At 48.3% G+C, this 14,175-nt stretch overlaps 7 protein-coding genes across 7 annotated transcripts, besides 4 other annotated features; all 7 read left to right on the top strand.

The window, feature by feature from the left end:
- Positions 1-139: 139 nt before the first annotated feature.
- Positions 140-1,759, top strand: Tb11.01.7200 (hypothetical protein, conserved; the record flags this gene model as incomplete). The annotated part of the gene is made up of 1 exon (XM_824521.1): positions 140-1,759. The coding sequence occupies one exon, from the start codon at positions 140-142 to the stop codon at positions 1,757-1,759; it is 1,620 nt and encodes a 539-aa protein (XP_829614.1).
- Positions 1,760-2,418: 659 nt separating this feature from the next.
- Positions 2,419-3,345, top strand: Tb11.01.7190 (NADH-cytochrome b5 reductase, putative; the record flags this gene model as incomplete). The annotated part of the gene is made up of 1 exon (XM_824520.1): positions 2,419-3,345. One exon carries the CDS (start codon positions 2,419-2,421, stop codon positions 3,343-3,345), a length of 927 nt encoding a protein of 308 aa, XP_829613.1.
- Positions 3,346-3,365: 20 nt separating this feature from the next.
- Positions 3,366-3,391: a sequence feature (AT_rich).
- Positions 3,392-3,718: 327 nt separating this feature from the next.
- Positions 3,719-3,744: a microsatellite.
- A 1,577-nt stretch (positions 3,745-5,321) lies between these two features.
- Positions 5,322-5,342: a sequence feature (AT_rich).
- Positions 5,343-5,664: 322 nt separating this feature from the next.
- On the top strand, positions 5,665-6,144 carry Tb11.01.7180 (hypothetical protein, conserved; the record flags this gene model as incomplete). Its single annotated transcript, XM_824519.1, has 1 exon — positions 5,665-6,144. The coding sequence occupies one exon, from the start codon at positions 5,665-5,667 to the stop codon at positions 6,142-6,144; it is 480 nt and encodes a 159-aa protein (XP_829612.1).
- A 310-nt stretch (positions 6,145-6,454) lies between these two features.
- Positions 6,455-7,831, top strand: Tb11.01.7170 (C-14 sterol reductase, putative; the record flags this gene model as incomplete). Its single annotated transcript, XM_824518.1, has 1 exon — positions 6,455-7,831. The coding sequence occupies one exon, from the start codon at positions 6,455-6,457 to the stop codon at positions 7,829-7,831; it is 1,377 nt and encodes a 458-aa protein (XP_829611.1).
- Positions 7,832-8,986: 1,155 nt separating this feature from the next.
- On the top strand, positions 8,987-11,296 carry Tb11.01.7160 (hypothetical protein, conserved; the record flags this gene model as incomplete). The annotated part of the gene is made up of 1 exon (XM_824517.1): positions 8,987-11,296. The coding sequence occupies one exon, from the start codon at positions 8,987-8,989 to the stop codon at positions 11,294-11,296; it is 2,310 nt and encodes a 769-aa protein (XP_829610.1).
- Positions 11,189-11,209: a microsatellite.
- A 379-nt stretch (positions 11,297-11,675) lies between the features above and the next one.
- Tb11.01.7150 (hypothetical protein, conserved) lies at positions 11,676-12,539 on the top strand (the record flags this gene model as incomplete). The annotated part of the gene is made up of 1 exon (XM_824516.1): positions 11,676-12,539. The coding sequence occupies one exon, from the start codon at positions 11,676-11,678 to the stop codon at positions 12,537-12,539; it is 864 nt and encodes a 287-aa protein (XP_829609.1).
- A 716-nt stretch (positions 12,540-13,255) lies between these two features.
- On the top strand, positions 13,256-14,107 carry Tb11.01.7140 (hypothetical protein, conserved; the record flags this gene model as incomplete). The annotated part of the gene is made up of 1 exon (XM_824515.1): positions 13,256-14,107. One exon carries the CDS (start codon positions 13,256-13,258, stop codon positions 14,105-14,107), a length of 852 nt encoding a protein of 283 aa, XP_829608.1.
- Positions 14,108-14,175: the final 68 nt, after the last annotated feature.

Here is a 14,175-nt window from a genome sequence, read left to right as displayed (position 1 = left end):
GAGATATTTGGTCCGATTCTCCTAAAGGTTAGATTAGGTTCGTTAGGGCCCGCATTTACAGAACGAATACCACACTATAAAGAGGGGTGCCAGGAAGTAAAGTTGAAGAGGGAAAGGCAATTAATAAGAAAAGAACGGAATGAAGGGCTTTGCTGTGCGAGGAAGAGCGCCATCTGGTGGGGGATTTGGACAGCCGGCAGTTGACACAAACGCTACTGCTGCTGCCCCCGTGCTAGGTTTCGGATCCTTTGGACAGAGTAACACCGAGTCCGTAGCAGGAGTAACAAACCCTTTCGGCCAAACCGCGAACCAGTCCGGAGGCTCAGCTCCGGCAGCAGGGATGGGCGGTTTCGGGAGTGGTCCCTCCACAGGAGGATTTGCCGTCGGAGCGCAATCAACAAGCAGTGCCACACAGCCGGCACCTGTACTTGGGCAAACCGTCCTCGGTTTTGGAGCGACTCCGGGTAAGGGCGAAGGTGGCAACTCTGTTGTGCCAACAGGGGTCGGCGCTGCAGCGGCGCCTAGCACGTCCGCTGCTCCCACCTCAGGGTTCAGTGGCTTCGGCAGTGGTGCAAAGACAACCCTTAATCCTTTTGGTGCCGGATTCGGCCAAACTTCAACTACAGGGACTACCGCAACTGCACCTAGCACAGGTGGGTTTGGCGCCGCAACCAGTGCGGTTGGACAAACACCGGCAAGTGGGGCGACCCCGGCAAACACCACCTTTGACGGGAGTGCATCCAATCCTGGAAACACCGGAACAAATCCAACAGCGGGCACCGCTACTGCGGTTCCAGCGGCAACGACCATGGTTACAAACCCCCCCTCAGGTGACACAGTCAAAGCCGGTGCACCAGCTGCATTTGGCGGTTTCGGTGCTACACCACCAGCTTCTGGAAGCAACCCGAGTGCAGCGCCTACGCCTTTCGCTGGGTTTGGGGCCGGCGCTACCGCACCAACTAACCCTGCCTCAACTAATGCTACTGCTGGTGCGGCCACCACTGGAGGCGGTCCCTTTAGCTCCATCACAAAACCATCTGAAACGGGTGGCAACGCCCCGCCAGCAACGGCCGGCGCGGGAGGAGCAGGGTTGGGTCCCTCCCTAGGCGCTGGTGTCACTGGAGGAAATCAAAGCGCTGGAGCTACTGGAACAGTAGGAGCGGGCGACCCCACTGCAATTTCAGGTAAGCAAGCTTCGTTAGAGCTCAGGGGGAAGATGCTTTCAACCATACTGGCGCAGTTTGATAAAGCTTTCTCTAAAGATTACCGTGACTTTTCGGAATTGTCACAGCTCATGATGCTCCGTGACCGGCAGATAATCGAGCGTGGGAATGAGATTCTTTCACACTCGTCCCACCTTGAAGAGGCTATTGCCAATGCCGACGTCACACGACAAACACTCATAGAGCTCAAGAACAAACAGGCTGCAATCGGAACAATGTTGCAGCGCTTTGAAGATGCCGTTCAGCCTATCTTCGCGCAGGTACGACCAACATTCAACAGTGTGGACGAGGCACGTGAGGAAACTTACACGGCTGTAATTAACCTTTTTGATGAAGTAGAAACTTTAAAACTTCGACTGCAGCAATGTGTCAGGCAACACAATGGTTCTGTACGGCACCTTCGCCAGTCGGATGATCTGGCCAAGTTTGTCGGCCTCATCGACTGTCAGTTGAGTGCGATGGAAGTGTGCGCAGCTCAGGCATCCGAGTTGGAGCGAGAGGTTGATTTGTTGCTAGGGAAGTCAACGATCGCTTAGTTCGATTGGCAAGATAGGTGAAAAGTAAGGGGCGCAGGTAAGTATGCATTTGCACATTCCTTTCTTCTGCGCCCACTCTTACTCCTGTTTTTTTTTCCAGCACCATCCCCGTTCGGCAGGAAAACTAAAGGTCGTCTTCTGGTTCCGTTTTAAGTGTCTCCGGTAGTGGGACACTTAGTTCCTCCTTCGAAACGCGATCAGTGCTTGTGGTATCAGGAGACGGGAATTTATTTTCATATGTGCGTGTTGTATTCTACCTTTGCAGGTCCGTCAAGCGGGAAGAGGAGAGGAAGAGCATCACAAGGGTGAACCGATCATCATTTAATGGGACCAACGGGAAGGAGTGGGGGGAAGAGGGGAACGTCGTGGAGAACGCGTTGTTAAGTTGGTATTGCCAGATATTGGCTTTTCGGCAGCGCTCCGTGGGCGTGGGATATCTTTCTTTACACAGCCCCTTCTATCCGCTAAACCTAGAGTTTCGTGATGCTACTAGCAGTTGCTAAATTTTCTTGATGCTGCACACCAATCCGAAAAGCTGCATTTGACATTGTTTTTCTTTTTCCTCCTGTCTTGTTTTCGTAAATTGTGGTGAGGTTAGTGTAAACGAAGGAACATAGGTAATAGTTATTGATATTATTTTAAACTACTGTACTCTGATTATGAAATTCCTTACTTTTACTGCTGCCTCCATTCTTGGTGCGGCTTTTAAAGCACGTGTATCTTCGCAGCAACATACAGCTGAGTGTCGCACAAACGCCGTGCTTGACACAAAGTTCAAACCACTTGCATTGGGTGAGGTTATCAACTTAGCCGAAGATGTCGCCATCTTCCGCTTCCTTCTGCCTCGTGTCGATGACACTTTTGATCTTGTACCATGCAGTACTCTACAAGCCTGTCTTAAGGAGGGTGCCAACATTGTGGACCAGCCGATGCGGTCATACACGCCCATAACCCCCAATGGAACAATGGGTTACTTTGACCTTCTCGTTAAGAAACAACCCCGTGGTCGCTTCACGGAACATCTGTTCTCCATGAATGTTGGAGACACGCTTCTCTTTCGGGTTGTTCAATACAAGTTGCAATACAAGAAGAACCGATGGGCTGAGGTGGGACTGATTGGTGGTGGCACTGGAATATGTCCGCTCCTACAATTCATGAACGCTTCGCTCGACACCCCTGGCGACAAGACCAAACTTTCACTTCTATTTGCCAACAGGTCCGAGAACAAAATCCTCCTCAAAGGAATGCTAGACGGCACGGCAAAAAAACATGCTGACCGCCTTAGTGTTCATTACACCGTGGATATGTTGGAGAATCCGCAAAGTGACTATAATGGTTATATTGGATACATCACGCCGCAGATGATAAAAGAAACTATGCCTGAACCAGCGGATAATAACCTCGTGTTAGTTTGTGGCCCGGACCCAATGATGACGAAGGTGGTTGGCTCTTCGCCCAATGTGCTCAAGGCAATGAGCGGTGGTCTTGCGTACCAACCAACGGGAACAGTACTTAACAACGCCCCTGACGTCGGTGGCATCTTGGGAGATATGGGTTATACAAAAGATCACGTCTATCGTTTCTAACGCGAAAATAAGTACAACCGAAAAAATATATATATATATATATAAAGGAGGTAAGAGAATGGGAATGTGAGGATAGTGGACCATTGCAACGGACGATGCTCAGCAGGCCACAAAATGTAAGCAGTAATCGTCAGCGACGCATTAGCGAAAAGGCGAAGGGATCATATTTTTATAACGACAAAAAGAATAACAGATGCAGGTTGAAATCAGTGCAACAAATGCGGATGCAAGGAATACAGTGAAGAAAACAAAAAGGTACTGGGGGATCGATTACCATGGGGCATCCCCTCTTTCTTGTTTCTTAGGAAAGTACAATCACTCTCATCACGTTAGTTTGCATACTGCGAGCACAAGAAGCACTTATTACTTTTCCTTATTTTATTTATTTTATTTTATTTTTTTGAAATATAGTACATCTTCTTGTGTCAGATGCTACACATCATCATGTTCTAAAACATATTTACTTAACGGAAGCAGCTGCTTTTAGGGAGAAGTGATCCGTTCGCAAGTGGAGAGAAAGTTGTTTACTGTATTTCCTTTCCAAGCTATCATTACTTAAAAGTAGCGTTGCTGTTTACAGCGGTCATTTCCCTCTTTTTTTTTCTTTTTCTTGCCTTCTCCTCTGTAGTTGCGGTGTTGTCTAACCGCTACTATTATGTGGTTGCGGCTCCAGGAGGGGGGAGGAGGGAAGGGGACAATGTTTCGTGCGTCCCTAAGGGGAACCGACTAATTGTTTCCAAGAATTGTTTGCAAGCGGCCATTTTCAAGCGGCTGACACATTTGCCCAACTGGATCACTTGTTAATACATCTGTCTTGTTGTTTTCAGCGTTACTGTCCTTCCGTTTTTTTTTCTCACTATTTTGCACTCATAGGAACACTGTGTAACAAATCTTATATGTTGTTGGCGTCTACTTTCTGTACTATATTTAATATATAACTCGGTCACTGCCCGAGTTATATATTAAATATGCTTGATTATGTTAGACACTTTATCGCATCGGTGTCGCAACCACTGGCGCTGTGGTGACTGTTTTACTCACTCTGAAAATGTTCCATCGCCTTATCCCTCTTGGGGACTCCAATGACAAATAGATGGAGGATTAGTACGCTCTTCATCAACCAACGTAAACACAAATACATAATTTGAGCGGGTCTTTAAAAAGGTGGAAGTCCTCGAAATCCCGCTCCACATATCGCTGCTGTCTTTTTTTTTTTACTTTTTTCTTTCCCCCCCCCTCCTCCTTTCCTGAATTCGTGTGGAAGGTATTACAGGTTCTATAGCCAGTATGTACATGGGCAATGGGAAAGGACGGTAGATCTTTAGGTTCAGGCGTAATTTTGATGGACCCATGCCTCTGTGGGCGTGGTTGAACGAGATTCTTTTACTTCTAACAGGACATTTTTTTTAATTTCTCATATGAGAATACTCAATGGACTATTAAACCATGAGCGAGGGATGATAACATTTATTCACTCCGGGTTGTGTTTGCCTTCCATTCAGTGGTCGTGCGCTTCTTTTTTTTTTTCTTTTTTTGTTTCCACTCGCCAGTCCCTTCCTTCCTCTTTAATACAAATAGTTCCTCTCACTTAATGTGGGTTCTCAGTGGTAATGCTTTTTTGTCACTTTCGCTCATGCACCGCAACAAATGTTACGTGCGTGTGTGGTTGTGTTGTGATGAAACCTTTGAAATCACTTGAATCAACTGTGTGAAGTTGTCTCTATGCGTATGGCGGGTGAAGGGGAAAGCAAAAAAAAAGAAGAGTAGGAGCTTGTGTGATGTAAGTGAGTGTGTGAATTGTTAAACTGGAAACTGTCAACCGAGTATCCGCATCGCAAATATATATATATATAAGGCAATATGGAAAAAATCCCGTCGTTTGGGAGAATATTAACTTGGATTCCTCCCTACTCGCCGGCTGCATGTCGTCCTTACGTCTGATCTCTCCATAAGTCGTCTTCGGTGGCTGTCTTTTGAATTATTATTATTATTATTTTGTCGCCTGTGTTTTACCCAGTTTCTACGATGGATGCACGTTAACTTGCATTAGGCTCATTTACCTCCGTGCTGTTCATTGAGGCTCCCATCACATGCGCGCGTGCACGTATATTCTTCGACACTGCTAAATGCATCTGTTGTGGTGGCGTTAGCCGAAAACTGGTTCGTAAAGCTTTGAAATTGCATGGTGGTAGCAGTACCCAACAGCGAACCAAGTCTTTTTTTTAAAAAAAAGAGATAACTTCACCTCTTTTCTACCTCTTGTTGTTGTTGTGACAAAACCGAGATGGAAACAAAAAAAATGAGGGGGAAATAAAGGAAATGTCAAAGCAGAGTAGGAAAGAGGGGACTGTGGGCGGGCGCCAGTATTTGTTGTATTCCCTGCTAGCAGGTACGTTCGGTGCCCTCTCGGCAGTTGTTGGAAAGCTTGCGTTTGCGCACGATAACAGCGGCAGTGCCACGTCTCTTTCTGGAGTTGTGAGTTTTTTTTTTGCGTTGGTAGGTATCGACGCCAGGAGTAATTCGTTGGCTGCTGCGTTGGTTCTTGGGCTCCGCGCCGTATCACTGGCGGCGAATGGCTACTGCACTGCACAGATGTGGAGGTGGTATGTGAGGGCGCTGTCTTGCGGACCTACACCCGTTTGTCAAGTTGTTAACACCGGAGCCAACTTTGGGGTGAGCGCCATCCTCGGTTTTTTTGTGTTTCATGAAGTGGTGACAATCACGTGGTTGGCGGGAGCGCTTCTTGTGGTGGTAGGACTTATGTTAGTCGTTTCGGACACCGATGTTTCCCATGAGTAGTGAGAGGAGCATCTCCTTGTCTGCTTTATCCACCCAAAAGGACGGAAGGAAAAGTGATGGATGCGCTGGTATAATCCCACGAATGGGTTTGTTCCTCGCTAAGGTTTGTAATATTCCGTACCGCTTAATCACCCCACTATTTTGACTTAGTCATAGGTACCGAGCCCGTTTATTTAAAAGGAAAACGACTGTACTACGTAGGAACACACTGACAGAGTATCAAACTGGACATTTAAAAGAAAAAAAATACATTTCTCCCCATATTGTTTGTTATTCGTTGCAGAAAAAGTAACGCAAGGATTAGCATCAAATGCCGCCACGGAGCCGCAAGGGTACAAAATCTCGCTCCGCATCGCCTGCACCTCGGACGCCCGGGAGGACTAAAAAGAGTCCCGTCACTCCCAGAACTAAAACACCAGTGACGAATAAAAACCGCTCCTACGAGTGGGGAGGCCCTCTGGGAGCACTTGGGATGGTGGTGCTTCTGCCGCTCACAGTTATTGGTCTCAATGTCTTGTGCTCAGAAAATTCGTGTAGTGTGCATAATGTATGGGACCTTCCCGCAATGATATTGTTGGCATTGGATGTGGGAGTGCCGCGATTGGTACTGGCACTTGGTGTCGAGTTGTTGTGGATGGCATTTCATGCACTTCTTTACATTACTCCGGTTGGAAAGCAAGTGAAGGGTGTGAAACTCTCTGATGGAACATGTCTCACGTACAATATCAACGCGTTGCATGTGTTCACACTTGTACATGCTATTTTGGGTAGTATGCACTACGCTGATGTGATTCGTCTAGCCTGGCTGGCTGACATGTTTATGCCACTCATGGTGGCTGCCATCATCATTTCTGTTTTTATGAGCATCGTGCTATACGTCGCTTCCTTCCGCTCTTCTCAGGTGTCGTTTTCCCCCGGAGGAAACACTGGAAACTACTTATACGATTTCTGGGTTGGCCGTGAGCTCAATCCACGTACGGGTTCGCTTGACTGGAAGTTTATGTGTGAACTGCGTCCCGGTCTCATTGGTTGGAGCGTCCTGAATTGGGCATTTGTGGCAAAAGCGATGGAGGTCGGTACATGCTCGCCCAGCATTATTGTGGTTGCCCTGCTAGAGTCTTTCTATGTGTTGGACGGGCTTCTTTATGAAGAGGGAAACCTCACCATGATGGACATCGTGCATGATGGTTTTGGGTTTATGCTGTGCTTCGGCGATTTGGCGTGGGTACCTTTCACTTATACACTGAAAGCAAAGTTCCTGGCTTATCATGCCTCGCAGCTGAGCTACATGCACGTAGGCATTTGCGCTGCGGTGGCGCTTGTTGGCTACGCTGTGTTTCGTGGCTCAAACAATCAAAAAAGTCGTTTTCGACAAAATCCAAAAGATCCAGCGAATGCGGCGCTGAAGGTTATGCATACGTCCAGCGGCAAATCGCTGATTGTGTCGGGCTACTGGGGCGTGTGCCGCCATCCGAATTATGTAGGGGATTGGCTTATGACCCTTTCATGGTCAGCACTTACGGGGTTTACGGAACCACTGCCATACTTTCAGCCAGTGTATTTTGCTCTGCTTTTGATTCACCGCCAATTGAGGGACGAAGAGCAGATGCGTGAAAAGTATGGTGCAGAAGATATGCACAAATTCCATAGAATAGTTCGTTATCGCTTGATCCCATACGTCTATTAGAACGAAAAGGATCTCATTATCGTTTATATTTTTGTATATGTATATGGGTATATAATGAGTTTGGGTTGACAGCGCAAACCGTGGCTGATTGTGGGAGATGTAGCCCCTATTTCTTTCCGCTCTTGTTTGTTTATCGTGCTTTCGAGGTTGTTCGTTCCATTAGGGGCTGCTGTTTGGTGACTTAGACTTTTTTTAAAATCATTCCCTCTTTGTGCGACAACAATTTTTTTATTCATTGGAAAGTGCGTCTCCTCCATTACGTGCAAACTTTTGATGGGCTTATATGTAGAGGGAGAGGGTAATTAAGTTCCGGCACGGGTGTCGTGGGGGCTTGCAGCGGCGCGTTTTGTGCTACTTTTTTTTTTTGCTGCCTCAACGGCGCCACACAGTAGCAACAGTTTGTCGGTGGTTTCGGCATCGAAAAAGCAGTGGACTACCGCCGCACCGGAGATGATAAACCGGCGATTGAATGACGGACAGTCACAAACATGGCACAGTTGTTTGTTCGTTCGGAAGGGAGGAGGAGGAGGAGGAAAAAAGATGGTGTGCGCTGAACGCATTTACAGCAGTCGAGCGTGCCACGAGTTGAATTTGTTTCGTTCGTTTGGTTACTTTTATTTATTTCTTTGCACTTATTTTAACTCCTAGTTGATCGCAATGTTCTTCTACACCTCCGCGCATTATTCTCTTGACCGCGTTTTCCCCCTGTTTTGACCATGTAAGAAGGGGGATGACGTTATGCACGTGTATTAAGTTAAGTGCATTCGTCTGCGTGCGTGCAAGTCAAACCATTACGTCACCCGCTCAATAGCGGGAAAGGTTGGTCGTTTATGGGTGACCGGCAGTGGAGCTAAAATAGATCGCACTATTATGTAGCGTATGGTGGGGCAGGGGAGAGCCATCCCCATTGGGGAGGGTTGTATTCCGTTATGTTCTTTTTTTCAATTACTTTCATTACGGGCGCTTCTACAGTTTGTTTTCTTTCATATTCACTCACCCTCCCTCTGTTACTCATACTTGTGTTTTTGGGTCGTGTTAATGGTTGAGCCGCATCATTTTTCCATTGATATTTTTGTTATTTTTTTCCCCCTTGGTCGTAAGTAGGCGGGTATAGGTGAGTTCCGCAACTCGGAAAAACGGCTTTAACTTTTTAACATGCCGTGGATTCACCTTCAGTCGAGCGATGGCCGACGGCTCTTCGCGCCATCACTCGGCCCTCTCCCTTTTTTAAGTGACATAGATCAGTTATTTCAGGCGCCGCTCGCATCTCGCGTTTTTCACTGTTTCCGTAGCACCAGTGACGAACATGCGGAGGAAATGCTGGTTCTCCTACACCAGCAGAGAATGGGTGGTGAATTAGGCGATGTGACAATTGCAGTTGGTGGAACAGCCGTAACGGAAGGGGAGCTGGAACTCACACTTGACTGTGTGTTGGACGTCCTCTGTCGCACAAGTGGTAGTGGGATGCAGATGCTACTTGATGCACTCTCTGTGACTTCGTCACCCACTGATAAAGGGAATCCGCGCGGTGATGGAATGGCTCACGCTGGAAAGGACGTTTTGGAGTACGACGGACTTGCAGGTGGAAATGTACCCGATACCGATGGCCTTGAGCGGCGCGTCGTCGCTTGGGAGGCAACAGATAGCAAAATACAAGGAAAAAGCAAAGCAGAGTCTGTAGCTCGCCGGCGCCTATTGGCACGGCGTAAGGCCCTCCTATTTTTCGTTTCACAGGATATTGTGCCTATCAGTTTCCTTTTTTGTCGTGTGGGCCCCTGCACATACAAGTCCCCCGTATCCTCGTTACCAACCGCTGACCGTAAGAGCCTACGGTTGTTGGAAGGACTTGCACAATGCTCATGTCAGTGTTTGTTTGCGGTCATTGCTCAATCACTTGCGGCGACGTACAGTATTGAGGTGAAGTCGTGCGAACAGCTTTGGGCCCCGGACAGTGATGCACTGCCTTTTGTTGCATTTTTCTCTGCAAGTGGTCTTCTTTGTGCCTCATCCTCATTCTTTGGCAAAAGTGACCACAGAGACCGTTTCCTCATCGCTGCTTTGGCTGTTGAACAACTAAGTTGTTGGCCATATGACGAAACGCAAAGCGGGTCACCACATCCCCTGCAACTTATTCACGTCCGCGAGATCTCTCTCCGGTGCTGCGGTGGTAGCGTTCCTTTTAACGTTGTTCTTACAAGCGTTGGAAGCGCTCTCTGTTGCGTGCTTGGTTTTGTTGTGGAGACACAAGGGAGTGGTGGTGTAATGGATCACGAGCGATTTATTCAGTTCGTGAGGAAACGTCTCGCCACTTCAAGGACGGTTGTCAGAACTGGTGGCGCAATAAGGTATTTGGAAGGCAGCGGTCATGGCAGCGCGGAAACAGAAACCTTAGCGCCTGTTCACACGGCTGTCCGACCAGCCCAAGGGAATACTGATATTTTCGCATCGCATTTAGCACTATGTGTGGAGGTTAGTCATCCAACCTCGCGGTTTCATGAATTACTGCAGGAGATAAATCGCGCTGAAGCGGAGAACCTCCGTGCTGCACCCGCAGGTGAAGATGAGGTACCGACTAAAGCAACTGCTCCTCCCTCATCTTGCGCTTGTGGCTGTTCCGTCTGCCTGCCATTTAATTATAAGAAAGCTGGCTCTGGAGGGTTTGTATGGCATAGAGATGTCACTACTCTTCCGCTTGACATAATGTGGTGCGTGGCAGCAAGCCATATTGTTGTTGCAGAGGCTCATGTGCGGAATAAGATTCGTGGGGCGGGCTGCCACTGCCTCTTCTCGCTGATATGCAATGATGACGGTGACGGAGATGTGGTAAACTCGAGACGGTATGGCGTAGGCTGGTTTCAACATTCCTGGCACAACACATTGTGCGGACAAGTGGGTGGTAAGGTTGATGGCGGTACCATTCGTGGGAAGACGGCGTCGTTAAGTCACAACTTCCACAATGGTGGTGGTACCAGTTCTGTGCATGTGGATTGTCTCAAGGTATTGCAAGGACTCACCTCCCTTGGAGGTGGACCACGTGCTTCGGTAAAGTACGAAATAAAGAAGGTTGGTGGCTGTTCTTTGTTCCGGAAGAAACCGCAAATAAACATGAGACAGAAGGATGATAAACCAGTATTCACCTCCAGGATGACGGTTTTCCCCCTTTCAGTTTTGCGAGATGATTTTTGCGATGCGACTTGCTCAACATTGGATAGCGATGAAGATGAGGCATCCGTAATGACGGCGTTCTACACCATTAGACGCCATTTGATTAAAGGCACCACGCGTGACTCCCTGGTACAAGAAGTGTTGCTGCTTGAAGGTGATGAAGTTGGGCGGGAGGCCGAGGTGGTCGCACTTCAGCAGCAGCAGCAGCAGCAGTCAAAAGGAAGCTGTGGGTCATTTTCCCTCTTTCATCAGGCTGCCGCGTGTATTTTGGAGGACGTTTGGCGCTATGCCACTTCCTAAGTATACAGGGGGGGGAGGGGAATGCGTAATTTGTTACCTTGCTCATCTAGGGTGGCTGTCTTCCCAGCATCTCCCGCACGTCTTTGTCAACTACAACTGTGGGCGGAATTGTGGATGCTTGTTTTGAAAGGTGCAGGAAAGCGCGTAACTCTTGATGGAAGCGACATTGACAATTGACTTGACATCAAAAAGGTGTATCAAGAATTTTATTTTGATACAACTCTGCCCCCGGACCGATGACGCTGTATAGTACTAACATGAGCATAACCCCACTTTCTCTTTTTTTCTGCCATTTTTACAGCACCATTTATCGTATTATTACATTTGTACGTATCGTCACCAAAACGCAAGTCACTGCACAAGGCAAAGGGAGGTGAGTATGGTCAAGCGGTCCCCCTCCCCTTCAGTTGATTCTGTGGAGAGAATTTATGACATGCTCTGCGCTGCGCAGTTGAAGGCCAACACAGAGGAAGAAGAAATTAGGGCTCTTCGCCTTCTTATCGCCACTGCGGAAGTTGAGATAAAAACAGCACAGGAATCTATGCGCGAGCTACAGGAGCAGCATGAAGAAGCCTCAAGGGAGGTTTCTGTGAAGAAAAGCACATTGGAGGAGCAGCGACACCGGTGTGTTGGTGCAGTAGAAGCACTTGCAAGCTCACGGGAGGCGTTAACCCGAGAAATTGAAGACATTCTTCGCTCGGAGTTGCCGCCTCATCCAGCGGTGTCTGCCGTGAAAAAAACAGTGCGGTCCTCGTACGAAATTATATCCCCAGCGAAGCTCCGAGACGCTGCCTTGAGCCTAAGAAGGAAAATTGAGGAAGCGATCAAACACCACCACCTGTGCTGTGAGCAAAACCAAAGCCCATCAAGCATTGGGGATGGATGGGGAGACTCCAAGAAAGGGTTCAGACATTCGTTTGTTGTTCACTTCAAATGCGCTGAAGCCGCCGTGTCGAACACTGGCGACGAAGCAGCGGGTGCGGTTCCAGAGCCGAGACATGTCTCTGCAGCTCGAGTAGAGCTTAATGTTGGCAAAGATGCGAATGACACATTGGGAAAGCGGAAGCGGAAGGTTATCACTTTCGACGATGAGCAACTGGAGGCGCATTCCGCTGCCTTCAGACCTTCGGCGGCAGCTGTAGCGACTCCGCGGCCGTCGTCCATTTCTTGTGATCTCACGATAATCAGGCCGCGGCTTCCACGCCGTACTTTGTGGCGTGCAGAGCAACGCGAGCTGAGTTGAAGGTATTTTAATCCATCCTCATTCGTTTCAATTTTTACAGTTACGCAGCTGAAGAGGCGTCAGCATTGGGATGGAACCCTTGCATCTATTGCAGTGGCGCTGCTGATGGTGCGCTTCCTTGTCACAACGTTGCCTTTTTGCTTCTGTGTCTCACAAAAGTGGGCAAAAGAGAAAAGAGGTTCTCATGGTCAGCTTTCTTTGTTTCACTGATTATTATTTTTTTTCATAGCTATTCTAGTTTGGGCTTTTTTGTTGCTAAACCACTTCCCTCTTACGTCCGCAAGAAGCTTTTTTTTTCTCCCTGTCTTGTTCACTATTGGTTTACTTTTTTAAAAAAAAAACTTTTTTTGTTTTTTTTTCTATGAATCGGCTTGTTAATGCAGCTACCAAACCGGCAATTACAATAACAAATATGTGGTCCAATATATGCATCAACTTTTATTCAACCTTCCTGGTGAAGGGATGATACGCGACATACGGCCGCACGCGGACCTGGATAGATATATGTGTGGTGCATATCTTATCGCAGTGCCCTTCGCGGGCCAACATATCCTCTTTTGCACTTCAAACATCACTTCTTTCCTTTCGTTTCCTTGCTTAAATGTGGTTCTGTCTTTTGCACTGCAAGCGAATCAGCGGGTGGCAACAGCTGATACAATAAACTGGACCTTTCCACACGCCAGGGTAAATAGTGCAAGCATCATTGCAGTTTCGCAATGCGTCCGACCTTTCCGGCCCTTGGGTCTCGTGCAAAGGGCTATGAGAACCGTGTTATGGTGTACGCCCACCGTCGACACCGCGCTTGGTACCTCCCACCGAAACTTGCCCACGCCCGCTCACCACTCGCTAACAAGTCACCTGATGAGTACGGCAACACGTGGGACCCGCGTACTGGAGTGGAATGGTACCACCGGCTTCGACGACGCGGAGCATACCGTCATTGGCCGTGGGCGCGTTGGAATGACGACCCTGTGCGGCAGCATCAGGAGTTGAGTTGCAGACGTACATTTTCGGCTGCTGTGACGGGAGCGAATGAGGGTGTTCCTCTCTGGAACTACTACGCGGAGGTAGGACAGGAGTACGGCCTACCCAGTCACTTTCCGCTAAGCTTCATGGCTCCCTTCATTCATCAGTACACAAGTAGGGCGTGGTCGCGAAAGGAAATTGAAAGACACTTGAAAGTGGTGGAGGAGCGCACGGGACTGCGCACTATTCAACAGGCTTGCGATGCCACGTCGGAACTGTTGGAGTGGGGAGAAGAGGAAATGGGTGTAGTTCCACACGGCCTGTTGCAGCACGTCGTAATGCTTGCGGAAGATATCGTGCTACAGAATAAAAAGAAAGCCTATAGGAAGGCAGCACACGAGCGAGGAATATTAAGAACAACAACAATGGAGCGATACTACGCGCTGCCGCACTTGCGTACGGGTCCGCCTATGCCGACAACTCTAGAGCAACCGTCCGGGGAATTCCCATGGGGGAAATTCAGTACGATGGTTGGTGGGACGCGTATTCATCCATTGTACAGACCAGATGGGTTTTTCAAGGACAATATGTACCCGGCTTAACCGCAGTGGTGAGAACTTTTTAAGACCACCAATCTTTCATTTCCACAACAAGTTGTTGTGCGGTCGCT

This window comes from Trypanosoma brucei, assembly GCF_000002445.2.
Source record: "Trypanosoma brucei brucei TREU927 chromosome 11 chr11_scaffold01 genomic scaffold, whole genome shotgun sequence".
NCBI classification, from domain to species: Eukaryota; Euglenozoa; class Kinetoplastea; order Trypanosomatida; family Trypanosomatidae; genus Trypanosoma; species Trypanosoma brucei.
Note: the sequence above shows the minus strand (reverse complement) of the source record. Positions and strands in the feature narration are given on the sequence as shown.